The 13962-nt window shown below is 50.5% G+C and overlaps 1 protein-coding gene across 3 annotated transcripts in view; it reads left to right on the top strand.

Annotated features, from left to right (window-relative positions):
- The window catches only part of opn4a (opsin 4a (melanopsin)), a 118800-nt gene that overhangs the window by 30811 nt on the left and 74027 nt on the right, over positions 1-13962 (top strand). For 2 of the 3 annotated variants that reach the window (XM_072491836.1, XM_072491835.1), the window contains exon 2: positions 1241-1389. The exons of the other annotated variant lie outside the window; for it this stretch is intronic. In XM_072491836.1, the coding sequence (XP_072347937.1) occupies positions 1241-1389 (149 nt within the window). The remainder of the gene's footprint in view (positions 1-1240; positions 1390-13962) is intronic. 3 annotated transcript variants of the gene reach the window in all.

Raw genomic sequence — 13962 nt, 5'->3', positions numbered from 1 at the left:
ATCGATCGGATTGATATGCACCGATCTATTGTTGTAAACCCTGGCCGGGTCAGACTCTCGGATGCCTGGAGTTCCCCTATTTGGTAAAGTTGAATAATGCCACTGGAGATGGACACCTGGGGTGGGCCCAGGTGACCTGTCAATCGGGCATCAATTGGATCATTGGACACTTTATAAAAAAAAAAAAAAAAACCTTCTCGCTACCCCATTGATAAGAGGCCACAGGAAGTGGGAAAAGGGCGCAAAGCCAAAGGAGGATAAAAGTAGGCACTCCTCGGCAGCGAAGACCCGGCCTGGGAGGTGACCTTGGCCAGACCAGAGAATAGAAGACCAGACCAAGAAGAAAGGGAGAGACTGCCAACGAGAACCACCTTCGTGAAGACAGACCAGAGGAGCGCAGTGATCACACCCATAGCCGACCAAACCATCTTTGTGGGCAGTATACACTGATCTTGTGTATCACTATAGTATATTTGTGGGTAATTGTGTTCAATAAATATTGCTGAATTTGAACTTGTGTTTGAGGTTTGTTCTCCTCCTTAATGCAGACACCCTGGGTACACCTTTGAGTAAGTGAACTGCTCGAAACTATCTGAGGTTTTACAGATACAACAGCAGAGTGTTAATGTCACTGGGATAGTAATCCAGAGGCCTAGGCTAATGCTTGGGGACATGGGTTCAAATCCCACCATAGCTTCTGGTGGAATTTAAGTTCAGTTAATAAAATCTGTAGTATGAAACCAGTCTCCGTCAGGGTGACCACGAAACTATCATCGATTGTTGGAAAAACCCATCTGGTTCACTCATGTCCTTTTAGGGAAAGAAATCTGCCGTCCTGACCTGGTCTGTTCTACATTAGACTCCAGATCCACAGCAATGTGGTTGACTCTTAACTGCTCCACTGTAATGGCCACTCAGTTCGAGGGCAATTAGGGATGGGTAACAAATGCTGGCCCAGCCAGTGATGCCCACACCCCCTGAATGAATAAAAGCGAAACGTGTTTTCAGAAGCCGTGCTGGCTTTTCTGTGATACATTTATTTCCAAGCAGAGGAAAACATTTAGTATTAAAACTGGTAACTTACCAAGAAATTATTGACTGGGAGTGAAGAACCTTCTTTGCGCTTTTAGATGACATTTATAAAGGTCCCTGATTACCTCGATCGCCCTGCATTGAAACTTTGAAATCTCTCTATATTTGGGATGTCTGTATTATTTCTTCTCCTTTTCTCCATTTACAGGGGGCGTCGGTGACTGATGCCCGCTACCACCATGCCTTTCCGACAGTGAATGTCCCAGATCATGCCCACTACACCATAGGGGCATTCATTCTAGCAGTAGGCATCACTGGCATGGTGGGCAACTTCCTGGTCATTTATGCATTTTGCAGGTACGTGCGCGCATCTCCCCAAGGCCCACATTCTTCAGCCAGGTGCTCGCGAACTCCCCAATGTACTCCAGACTTGGGAAAGTTTCTGCATTGCCGAAATGTACTCTGAAAATAATGGGTAATGATGGAATATAATGGAGGCAATAGGTGGAGCGGGTTTGCACACTAACGGGAGAGCTGCTGAGAGTTCCACATCGCCTATTTTAGGGAAGGACTGCCAAATTAAATGCCGCTCGGACCTTGAACTGGGTCTTACCTGAGACCAAGGACCTGAGGGTGGAGGGTGTGCTATGGATCTCTCCCCCGCCAGCTAATTTCAGGCCTGTAGCTCTACTGAACAGCAGCCCCAGGGTACCACACCCACCTGAGGCCTACTCTCACCGTTGGGCTCCAGGCCACGGGTCAATGCTGGCGGAAGGATGGTCATGGGGTGAGAGCAGCAGAGAAGGGGGTCAGCAGCAAGAAGAGCGGGCCGAATCTCAGCAAGACCCTCCCTCTTCCCTGATGCTGAGACCCTCAATCAGGCACCAACTACCCACTGAAGGGCCTCAATTGGAGGCAAGGCAGTTAAACCCCCCGCCCCAGGCTGGGCTAGACTGTAAATTCCACCCGATATGTCCTCTTGGACTTGGCGATGAAGGGTTTCCATGTCAATTGGGCTGAGTTTAGTTACAAGAATTCCTCTATTGCAGTAATTGAATGCAACATCTACGGTGATACTAAAGCTGTCCAGACTTCGAAACTGTCAGATCCAATCCCTGGCCTGCTCCACGTTAGCTGATCCGAGCCACGGGGCCAATGTAAACATCAGAACGTGGGAACATGTCTACTTGGCCCCTCCAGCCTTATTTCAATAAGAGTATGGCTGACTCCATGACACTAACTCGACTTTCTGCACTATCCCCCAAATGTTTCATTCCCTTACTGGCCAAGAATCCAAAAATCTCTGTTGTGAATATTCTCAATGTTCCTGAGGTGGTGAATTTTAAAGATTTCGAGCTCTCTGAGTGATGACATCTTTGCTTATTTCAGTCCAAAATGACTGACTTCTTACCCTGACTTCTGTCACAAACCCTCTAAAGGTTTTATGCATTTCAATGAAATCCTATCTCGCGCTTCCAAACTCGGGCGAATATCCATAGAATTCCGGCAGTGCAGAAGGGGACCATTTGGCTCATCGAGTCTGCACCGACCCTCCGAAAGAACACTACCTAGGCCCACTCCCACTACGCCCTTTCACCGTAACCCTGCGCATTGAGCATGGCCAGTCCACCAAAGCATGGCCAGTCCACCAAACCTGCACATCTGTGGACTGCAGGAGGAAACCGGAGCACCTGGAGGAAACCCACGCAGACACGGGGGAGAAAGTGCAGACTCCGCAGCCGAGGCCGCAATCGAACCCGAGTCCCTGGTGCTGTGAGGCAGCAGTGCTAACCAGCGTGACGTCCCGTTCTATGGTCCGTTCCAATCAATCTCATCCCGTGGCGTAGTCCTCCCATCCCAGGAATCTATCTTGTGAACGCTTGATACATCCCTCCTCTAACATGAGTGTAAAGGTACTCCTGAGTGAGTATAGGATATCATTTGTGGTCTCACCAAACCATTATATAATTGCAACAAGACTTCCTAATACTTGTAATTGAAGAACTTTGCAATAAACACCAAAATACAGATTCCCTTTCTATCCCCTGCTGTATCGGTGTATTCATGTTCTATGAGTCATGTAACAATGACACCCAGACTCCTCGGGATATCCATGTTTACTGCGGGGAGGTGGTGGCAGAGTGGTATTATCACTGGACCAGTAAATGCTCTGGGGATCCCGGTTCGAATCCCGCCATTGCAGATGGTGAAATTTGAGTTCAATAAAAATCTGGAATTAAAATGGCCACAAAACGATTGTCGATTGTTGTACAAACCCATCGGGTTCACTGATCCCCTTTCGGGGAGGAAATCTGCTGTCCTTACCCACAGACCCACAGCAATGTCCCCTGGGATGGGTAATAAACGCTGCCCAGGCAGCGACGCTCAATGTTGCCTGGTATGGAGGGAAGATCTTATGAGGAAAGGCTGAGGGACTTGAGGCTGTTTTCGTTAGAGAGAAGAAGGTTAAGAGGTGACTTAATTGAGGCATACAAGATGATCAGAGGATTGGATAGGGTGGACAGTGAGCCTTTTTCCTCAGATGGTGATGTCTAGCACACCCCTCTAAATTGAGGGGAGATAGATATAGGGCAGATGTCAGAGGTAGGTTCTTTACTCAGAGTAGTAAGGGCGTGGAATGCCCTGCCTGCAACAGTAGTGGACTCGCCAACACTAAGGGCATTCAAATGGTCATTGGATAGACATATGGACGATAAGGGAATAGTGTAGATGGGCTTTAGAGTGGTTTCACTGGTCGGCGCAACATCGAGGGCCGAAGGGCCTGTACTGCGCTGTAATGTTCTATGTTCTATCCCATGAACAAACAAAATAAAAACTTGTCTCTCACTTTTAAAGAAATATTTTCCTTTTCTGTTCTATCGACCAAAGTGATAATTCCACATTTTCCCACATTATACTCCATCTGTCACTATCTTGTCCAATTACTTAGCCGGTCCCTGTGCAGACTATTTCCATGCTCCTCTCAGCTTACTTTCACATCTGGCTTTGTGGGAAAGTAAGCAGCAATGCGTGCTGGGGGGGGAGGGGGGAGGGGGGGAGGGGGGGGGGGGGACATGTTGGGGGGGCTGGCTCGGGGGGGGCATGCTTGGGGGAGCTGGCTGGGAGGGGGCGGGCTGGCTGGCTGGGGAGGGGAAGCGTGCTCGGGGGGCTGGCTGGGGGGGGCGTGCTGGGGTTGGGTGTGCTGGGGGTGTGCTGGCTGGGGGGGGGGGGGGGGGGGGGGGAGGTGCTGGCTGGGGGGTTGATGGTGCTGGGCGTGTAGGTCGGCGCAATGATAGACCTTAATGCCTGAGAACTATGGCTTCTATGCCCATTGCTGCCCACCACAGTTTGGCGGAAGGACAAGGATCTGGGTAGGGTCTGAACTGGTACCGGCGACGAGAGGCTTTACTTTGGGCACAGGCAAGGGGGGGGAAAATGTTTCAAACTGTGATCTTGGGTGTGTTTGGCGGGTGTCTCGCGACGGCTGCGATGTCAAGATGGAGAGTGCTAATCGACAGCACTTAGCCGCTTTTTGGGGGTCTTGGGTGTTGTCGTGTTGGGTGTTCTAATGCACAAATGATCCAACACGGCTGTAGATGGTACAACTCAGTTTTATTGTCTAAACAACAGTAACAACTAACTGCTGGCTTGGGTACGTGCTTCACCAGCAAACCTGTGGACCCAGCCCTATCACTATCTTAGAGAGGCACTCAGCACAGGGTCTATGTCTGAGTGGCGCACTGTGAGCTCTGTGCTCTGAGCTATCTCCTGGTAGAATGAGCGGGAACTGTGGTGTTCCCTGTTTTATAGTGCGTGTGCTCTCACTGGTGATTGGCTGCGATGTTATGTGTGTGTTGGTTGGTCCAACTGCCTGTCCATCAGTGTGTGTGTGATTGCACCGTGATATGCAGATGTGGATATCATGACATCCCCCCCTTTCACAAAGGATATGTGCCTACATGCTAATAAATAGAAATGTGTACTGAGTGCATCTGAGTATGTGTGTGCAATATTTACAACATGTACATGAAGCTAAACTATATACAGAGGAAGGTGTCAGGTGCAACAGAACAACAAGGTTATACCAATAACAGAACAAATGCAATCAACAAACGACGAGAGAACTTCTGGAACAATGAACGACAAGAAAAGAAACTCGTTAACAGTACTGTAAAACAATTCAGTGAGTCCAATGTGCTAACGGGCTCATAAGTCAAGTCTGTCAGGTGGGCGACGAATTTGGGTTGACCATTAGGGTGGCACACCACTCATCGCCCGGATCAATGCTCTGCACTGGCAGCGGCTGGTGCATCCAGTTCTTGTGGATTACCGCAACGCGGAAGGGCAGCACGGTAGCATTGTGGATAGCACAATTGCATCACAGCTCCAGGGTCCCAGGTTTGATTCCGGCTTGGGTCACTGTCTGTGCGGATTCTGCACATCCTCCCCGTGTGTGCGTGGGTTTCCTCCGGGTGCTCCGGTTTCCTCCCACAGTCCAAAGATGTGCAGGTTAGGTGGATTGGCCATGATAAATTGCCCTTAGTGTTGGGTAGGGTTACTGGGTTATGGGGATAGAGTGGAGGTGTTGACCTTGGGTAGGGTGCTGTTTCCAAGAGCCGGTGCAGACTCGATGGGCCGAATAGCCTCCTTCTGCACTGTAAAATCTATGATCTATGACTCCCTGTCTTCGGTATCGCTGGTCTGCATACTATCAGGATCTGACTCAGTGTAGGGGGGCTGAATCGCCCGCATGTCCCTGCGAGGCTGGCGGAATTGTTGGGAGTTGGCAGGTTGAGCTGCTCGACAGCAGGCAGCATAGTGGCCCATCCTGCCACAACGGAGGCATTGTCGCGCTTTGGCCGGACATTGCCGCTTTAAGTGGGCAGAGCCACAGTTGCCGCACGTCGTGACGTCATGGCGTTCGTTGCGCCACCGTGCATGCGTGGTGCGGTCCTGCGTAGCGCGCCTGCGCATCCCGTCCCTCTGCGTCAACGTCCCCTCTTTTGCCGTGTACAAGCGCGGGAGGCCTCGGAAAGCGCGCAAAATGGCCGCCCTCGTCCGGGCCGCGGGCCGGGAGGAACTCGATCGACTGGACCCGCTCCGCCTCGTAGGACCCGCGCCGTGCCGTTTCGGCCGCCTGGATTTGGGAGTACCGACTGGTCTCATGGAGGACGCAGGTCTCGATGGCAGTCGCGAGGGTGAGGCGCTTTATTTTAAGGAGCAGCTGGCGTAGAGTGTCCGAGATGACCCCAAAAACTATCTGATCCCGTATCATGGAGTCGGAGGTGGCCTCATAGCCGCAGGACTGCGCGAGGATACGGAGGTGTGTCAAGTAAGATTGGAAAGGCTCATCCTTACCCTGCAGGCGCTGCTGGAATATGTACCCCTCGAAGCTCTCATTGACTTCCACGCTGAAGTGTTCCTCGAACTTCTGGAGCACCGTCTTATATTTTGTTTTGTCCTCGCCTTCCGCGAATGCCAGGGAGTTGTAGATGTGGATGGCATGTTGCCCTGTCATGGAGAGGAGGAGGGCGATCTTCCTGGTGTCCGATGCATTCTCCCTGTCTGTGGATTCTAGGAAGAGCTGGAAGCGCTGTTTAAACAGCTTCCAGTTTACGCCAAGATTTCCAGCGATTCGGAGCGGCTGCGGCGGGCTGATGTTTTCCATGGAGCAGGATGGCGGATTTCTGAAAGGGTGCAGGTAGGTCTCACAGTCGCTGGTTAGCGTCCACTGCTGGTATCATGTCGTGTTGGGTGTTCTGATGCGCAAATGATCCAACACGGCTGTAGATGGTACAACTCTGTTTTATTGTCTAAACAACAGTAACAACTAACTGCTGGCTTGGGTACGTGCTTCACCGGCTAACCTGTGGACCCAGCCCTATCACTATCTTAGTGAGACACTTAGCACATTGTGTATGTCTGAGTGACACGCTGTGAGCTCTGTGCTCTGAGCTATCTCCTGATAGAATGAGCGGGAACTGTGGTGTTCCCTGTTTTATAGTGCGTGTGCTCTCACTGGTGATTGGCTGCGATGTTATGTGTGTGCTGGTTGGTCCAACTGCCTGTCCATCAGTGTGTGTGTGATTGCACCATGATATGCTAATGTGGATATCCTGACAGGTGCGTTTCTCCCGGGTCTAGGCCACACATTGACATTTTCCCGGCACTGGGGAACTGAGCATGCCTGCAAGACTGGTTCCTCCGAGATTGGACCTCTTTCCCCCCCCCCCCCCAACTTTTTGGCGGCTCCTTCATACCCCTCTCACCGCCCTCCCCTTTAATGGGCATGGCTCCCACTTGGCATTGCCAACTGGGCACCCTGGCAGTACCAGGTTGGCACTGACAGGGTGCCCGGTTGGCAGTGACGGGGTGCCAGGGTGGCACTGCCAGTATGGCATTGTCAGGGTGCACAGGCTCCAGGGGGAGTACCCGCGTACTAATGTGCCCTGTGCCCGACCACCCAGGAGCTTTAATGGCCCCTGAGACCCCCTGAGTTGCCATCACGCCTGGTCCACCGGACTAATCAGTGCCCAGTTGAGGCCTTGTGGGCGTGGCTGTTCACTCATTTAAATATCATTATCTGGATGATGCCCAGTGAGGGCGTGATCCAGATCTCACAGAGCGTGGCGAGTCGCGATCGGCCCATGCCCTCCGGGTATTCTGCCCAATCATTAATTTCCCTCATCTCACCTCCGGCTCCTTTGCCAATGACCTTAAATTTGGGTCATTTGGTTCTCAACCTTTCTGCCAGAGGGAACAGATTTCCATTCATTTACACTATGAAAGAAATGTATGATTTCCGATCATAGAACTGTTACAACAAATCATAGAATTGCTACAGTGCAGAAGGAGGCCATTCAGCCCATTGAGTCTGTACCGGCCCTCTGATGAAGCACTCCACACATGACCCCTCCTAACCTGAACATCTTAGGACTGTGGGAGGAAACCGGAGCATCCGGAGGAAACCCGCGCACACACGGGGAGAACGTGCAAACTCCGCACAGACAGTCACCCAAGGCGCTGTGAGATTTCCCCATCCTGAGATCGTGAAGGGCGCTATGCAAATGCAGGCCTATTTTTCCTTTTTTAAGCCTGGGCAGAACTGGGTTTGGTGTACTCGTTGGGAGCTGTTGAAAGCGAGAGAAATGGGGAAGACGGGTTTTTTTTCGAGGCAGCTTTAGTAGTGAAGGAAATGTGAGAGTTCAGCTTGAGGTGAAAGATCATGTGACGATGCAAGTCAATAGACGCAAGGTGAGATCTGTCATGATATGCAAACATGCAACCAATGAACACTCAGAATAGGACACAACCAATGGGCAGTCAGGCCACTCAGAGGTGGCATCACCACAAGGGAGCATGACATAAACACTATAAAAGGGATGGGGCACTCACACCCTGTCTCTTTCCACAGACAGACATCTAGAGAGTGAGACAGGGTTGATCAGCAGCATCACACCCCAGCACGTGGCTTCGAGCAAGCTGCTACAGTTAGACGGAGTTACTACAGTTAGATTAGCAGAGAGTCAAACTCATTTGAGAACTGTGTTAATAGTTCAATAAACACGTTGAACTCATTTCAGCGTCTGGAGCATCCTTTAGTTAAGACTGCATCAAGTAGCAGCCTGTGTTATCCGAAGCAGCATAACACAACATGATACCAGGAGTGACTGTTCAATCTATTTATTTCAACCCAGCAAGATCCATGACAACCAGCGACTGAATACAGGCACAATGGACAAGATTCAGGCTCCTCATCAGCTCAGGACCACCGTCAATCTTAGAGCCAACTGGCGATCATTCAAGCAGAAATTTCAACAATACGTGGAAGCATGCGACCTCAATGGCGCGACCGATGCGCGGAAGATAGCTCTTCTACTCACCACTGCGCGTGACCATGCGATAGAGATCTTCAACTCCTTTCACTTTTCCGAAGGGCAGGACAAAACGAAGTACCAAACCATCCTGGACAAATTTACCAGCCACTGCGAGGTGGACACCAACAAAATCCTCGAGCGCTACATCTTCAAGCAGAGGATGCAAGGTAAAGACAAATCCTTCACCTCCTATCTAACTAACCTTAGACTGCTAGCGCGATCCTGCAACTTCGGTGATATCACTGACTCCATGATCAGAGACCAAATTGTCTTTGGAGTCCACTCTGACCCTCTGCGAGAACAATTGTTGAAAATCAAGCACATGACCCTGCCAGTCGCGATTGAAACGTGCACTGTGCATGAGCACTCTCAAAATCGCTATTCACAGTACAAAACGGCAGAAATGAAAAACAAGCCTCCCACGAGGTGGAGAGTGTCCAGGCCATCTCCCGGATGCAGCGCCTCTATATTGACGAAAGTGGCCATTTCGCGCACTCTTCCCACGTGCAGTGCGATTGGGAACACGAAATGGCCAAAAACGCTGTTTAAACTGTGGGAAACCAAACCACTATGCAGCCCTGTGCAGATCTGCACCACCAGTCAGGAGCCAGCCAATTCCGACAGTGGCACATCAGAAGTGTGCAACACCGAATGCATGACTCTGATCCAGGCATTGCGATGGATCCAGGTGATGAATACCTGGACAACACTTACCGAGTGGGCATTGTTACGAAGTGCGAATACACCACACCGGACACATCGCAAGTCCAATCAATCCTGGCCGTGGATTCCGAGGACGAATGGCATGCAGTGATGAAGGTCAATCACTGCCCCATCCAGTTCAAACTGGACACAGGTGCCTCCACCAACCTGATTTCGCAGGTGGACTTCAAGAGAATCAAGAAGCCCCCCACAATCCTTCCAGCTGCCTGCAAACTCCTGGACTACAATGGAAACACAATCAAGGCACTGGGGTCCTGCCATCTGCAGGTGTCCAGCCGACACACACAAGCAAGCTTACGCTTCGAGATTGTTAAACCAGACAGGGCGTCCCTGCTAGGTGCACACGCCTGCAAGCAACTGAACCTCATTCAAAGGGTCTACACCACGAGGCGTCCCATTCGGATCTTCAGGCCAGCATCAACGACATCCTAACCCAGATGTATTTAGCGGGATGGGCACGATGCCGTACGAATACAAGATTCTACTGCGGCATGATGCCAAGCCAGTGGTCCACGCACCAAGACGAGTCCCTGCTCCACTGAGAGAGCGCCTGAAGGCAGAGCTCACGAGTCTACAACAAAAAGGCATCAGCTCCATGAACCAACCGACTGGGTCAGCTCCATGGTGTGCGTAAAGAAGCCTTTGGGGGATCTACGCATCTGCATTGACCCCAAGGATCTAAACAAAAACATTATGCGGGAACAATTCCCCATCCCGAAGAGGGAAGAAATCACGAGTGAGATGGCACACGCGCACTTCTTCACGAAATTGGATGCATCCCAAGGATTTTGGCAAATCCAACTTGAAGAATCCAACAAAAGGCTCTGCACCTTCAACACGCCTTTTGGCAGATTCTGCTACAACCGAATGCCATTTGGCATCATCTTGGCATCAGAGATTTTCCATCGCATCATGGAACAGGGGTTCGTGTCTACGTTGACGATATCATAATCTGGTCCACAACCCCAGAGGAACATGTGTCACGAATCAAGAAAGTATTCCGACGCATACATGAACATGGCCTCAAGCTAAACAGGTCCAAGTGCTGTTTTGGGACATCCACGCTAAAGTTTCTGGGCGATCAGATTTTGCAACACGGTGTGCGCCCGGACACAGACAAAATTAAAGCCATCGAGGCAATGAAAGTCCCCGAGGACAAGAAGGCAGTACTGCGCTTCCTGGGATGGTCAATTTCCTTGGCAAGTTCATCCCAAATTTGGCCCCACACACCACGGCCCTACGCAAACTGGTGAAAAAAATCAACCGCCTTTGAGTGGAAGGCGGAGCACCGAACAGAGTGGCTGGAGCTGAAAGCCAAGCTCACCAGTGCACCCGTCCTTGCATTCTTTGACCCCGACCGAGAGACCAAGATATCCACAGATGCAAGTCAAGATGGCATTGGGACGGTGTTGCTTCAAAGAGACGACACATCATCCTGGATACCAGTAACATACGTGTCACGGGCAATGACATCCACAAAGTTTAGGTCTTCTCACCGGCATCCTCAAATTTCATGATTATGTCTGCGGCTTGCCAACATTTACTGTTGAGACGGATCATAGGCCTCTGGTCCACATCATCCAAAAGGACCTGAACGACATGACGCCCGTTTGCAGAGAATTCTGCTCAAACTCCAGAGGTCTGATTTCAATTTGGTGCACACACCTGGCAAGGAGCTCATCATCGCCGATGCAGTGTCCCGCTCCGTCAACTCACCCAGTGAACCACTGGAGATCATCCAGCACATTGAATTGCAGGTACAACTGTGTGCAAGCACTCTCCCGGCAACAGATGAGAAGATCGTTCTCATCCGAGAAGAGACGGCCAAAGACCCCCTGTTGTAGCGAGTCATCCACAACCTCAGCAATGGCTGGCAGAAAGGGCAATGCTCTCAATTCTACAACGTCAAGGACGGCCTGACGCTGATCGAGGCATCCTGCTCAAGCTGGCCAGGAGAGTCATCCCGCTACGTCTCCAGAGCATGGCGCTGCGGCAGATTCATGAGGGACACCTGGGCGTAGAAAAGTGCAGAAGCAGGGCCCGGCATCGACCAGGACATCACGGACATGGTCCTGAACTGCGAAACTTGTCCTGAACTGCGAAACCTGTCAGAGGTTCCAACCAGCGGAGCAAGGAGACGCTCCAACCACATGACCTAGAGACCTCTCCGTGGTCCAAGTTTGGCATTGACCTATTCCACGCGAATGGTCGCGACTATATCTTAATCATCGATTACTTTTCGAACTATCCTGAGGTGCTGAAGCTGCCAGACCTCCCCTCACGGACCGTCATCAAAGCGTGTAGAGAGACATTCTCCGGCATGGCATCCCAAACACCGTCATGAGCGACAATGGCCCGTGCTTCCACAGTCGAGAATTGTCCACGTTTGCCAAGAGCTACAATTTCAGGCATGTCACCTCCTGTCCGCACTCTCCGCAGTCCAATGGCAAAGTCGAAAAAGGGGTGTGTTTTGTTATGTTTCCTTTGTAACATAAGCGGCTTCCTTGTGTTGCATTTGTCAAAGGAAGGTCGCAACGTGTAGATAACTTTAACACATTTATTTACACTATGTACACTTTAATAACTTGAGTTCGACACTACTGCTAATCCTATTATAGCTACCTAAACTGACTAACCAGCTGCTGTCTTCCACGTGGTGGGTGTAATATTGAATCAACCCTGTGCCTCTCCTCACTGACTGTCTCTACTGGCCAAAGGGCAGATCACGTGTGTGTGGTGTCCTTTATATATGGGTTGGTGTAATGCCCCCCTGTGGTCGTGTCACCTCCTTGTGTATCGTGAATGCCCATTGGTCTCCTCCTATCTAACTTATCTACTGGTTGAGTGTGTGTGTGTGTGATGTTTCTGGTGCTCCCTCTAGTGTCTGGCTAGCTTGCATGTATTTACAGTGATGCACATCACCACATCCCCCCTTTTTTATATGTTCATATTTTCTGTACACTTCAAGACAAACTGAACAAAGAACAGGTAGATAAGGTAAGGTATATACAAGTCATGGGAAAGGTGATTAAACAATAAGTCCAAATCATTCATGTGAGTTCATAAACCATCAATCATCATGGTCAAATGTCTCTCTTGGTTATGAACGCCATCAACGTTTCCGAGCCACAGCAACCAAGAAGTGGTCGAATCACTTCGCTGTCTGATTTGGAGTGTTTTTCTTTTTTTATGTTTGTGGTGGTGCTGTCGGATGGCATCTTGTAGCTGATAGGTCGTTGACATTGAAGAGGTACCATCAACAGTGTCATTCGAGGTCATGGATGTGCCATATGTTGAAGTTGGATAAGACTGTACATACTGGCTCTGGCCAGGTGCTGTGCTGGAAGGGTGATCCTGCTGAGAACCGTTGAAGCTTGTCGAATTGGAAACAGAATTGCTGCTCGCATAAATACCTGGTGATGGTGTGAAACTAGAACCTTGCATCTGATAGGAATATGCCGTCTGGCCAGGCTGGGGTGCAGCAAATCCTGGGCAGTAACTAAGGCATCCAGTCTGTAGTGCAGATTGCGCTTGCGGTAGTCCTCCTTCGGTCTTGATTCCATTAGTGGGCAATCCGTAGTGCTGGCCTGTTTGAGAATATGCTGCATAGACTGCTGGCTGCTGCAGGCCTGAATACTGGGTTTGTCCAGCATGAGCTGTCATTGGCCGCACTGTCGGTGTGGAACAAATGTGTGGACATTGCTGTGGTGAAAATTGGTGTATTCCTCTTGGACTGTGGCCACTGCTTGTTATTGCTGACCCAGTGTGATTGTTACGTGATCCATCTCCTGTCGTTGTGGCATCTGCTGTCACCCTGAGCGTGCCATCACTGAGGTTGCGACACTGCCTGTCTGGAGTAAAGTCCGGCTTACGTGAATCAGAGTCGGCGTTTGGTTGCTCCCCATCTGGAGTCTGGTCTGTTTTTTGTTGATGCTCCCCGTCCGGAGTCTTAGCAGGTTCACTGGAGTCAGCTGAGATTTCTTGAAGCTGCACGTCTGGAGTCGGAACATGCAGGAATGCAGGAATGCAATTGAGGGTGGAAGTAGTGTGGTGTCACTGGAGTCACCAGTGGTCTCACCGTGATCATCGAGTGCCTCTGTACACACTAGCTGAGGTCTGTCACTTTGCACATCTTGCATGGGAAGTGGGATGTTATCGTCACTCGTTTCACATACCGTGGGTATATTCTCAGTGGCTGCTTGTTGTTCACTTGGGTTGGGTAAATTGTCAGAGTCTTCATCTGGTGGTGCAAACAATGTGGGTGGACTGTCATTGTCTTGCCGTTGTCCTTCATTTGGGCTTGAACAGTCATCATCGCTTTGTCCTTCAT

Source organism: Scyliorhinus torazame, chromosome 28 (genome assembly GCF_047496885.1).
Source record: "Scyliorhinus torazame isolate Kashiwa2021f chromosome 28, sScyTor2.1, whole genome shotgun sequence".
In the NCBI taxonomy this organism is placed as follows: Eukaryota; Metazoa; Chordata; class Chondrichthyes; order Carcharhiniformes; family Scyliorhinidae; genus Scyliorhinus; species Scyliorhinus torazame.
Note: the sequence above shows the minus strand (reverse complement) of the source record. Positions and strands in the feature narration are given on the sequence as shown.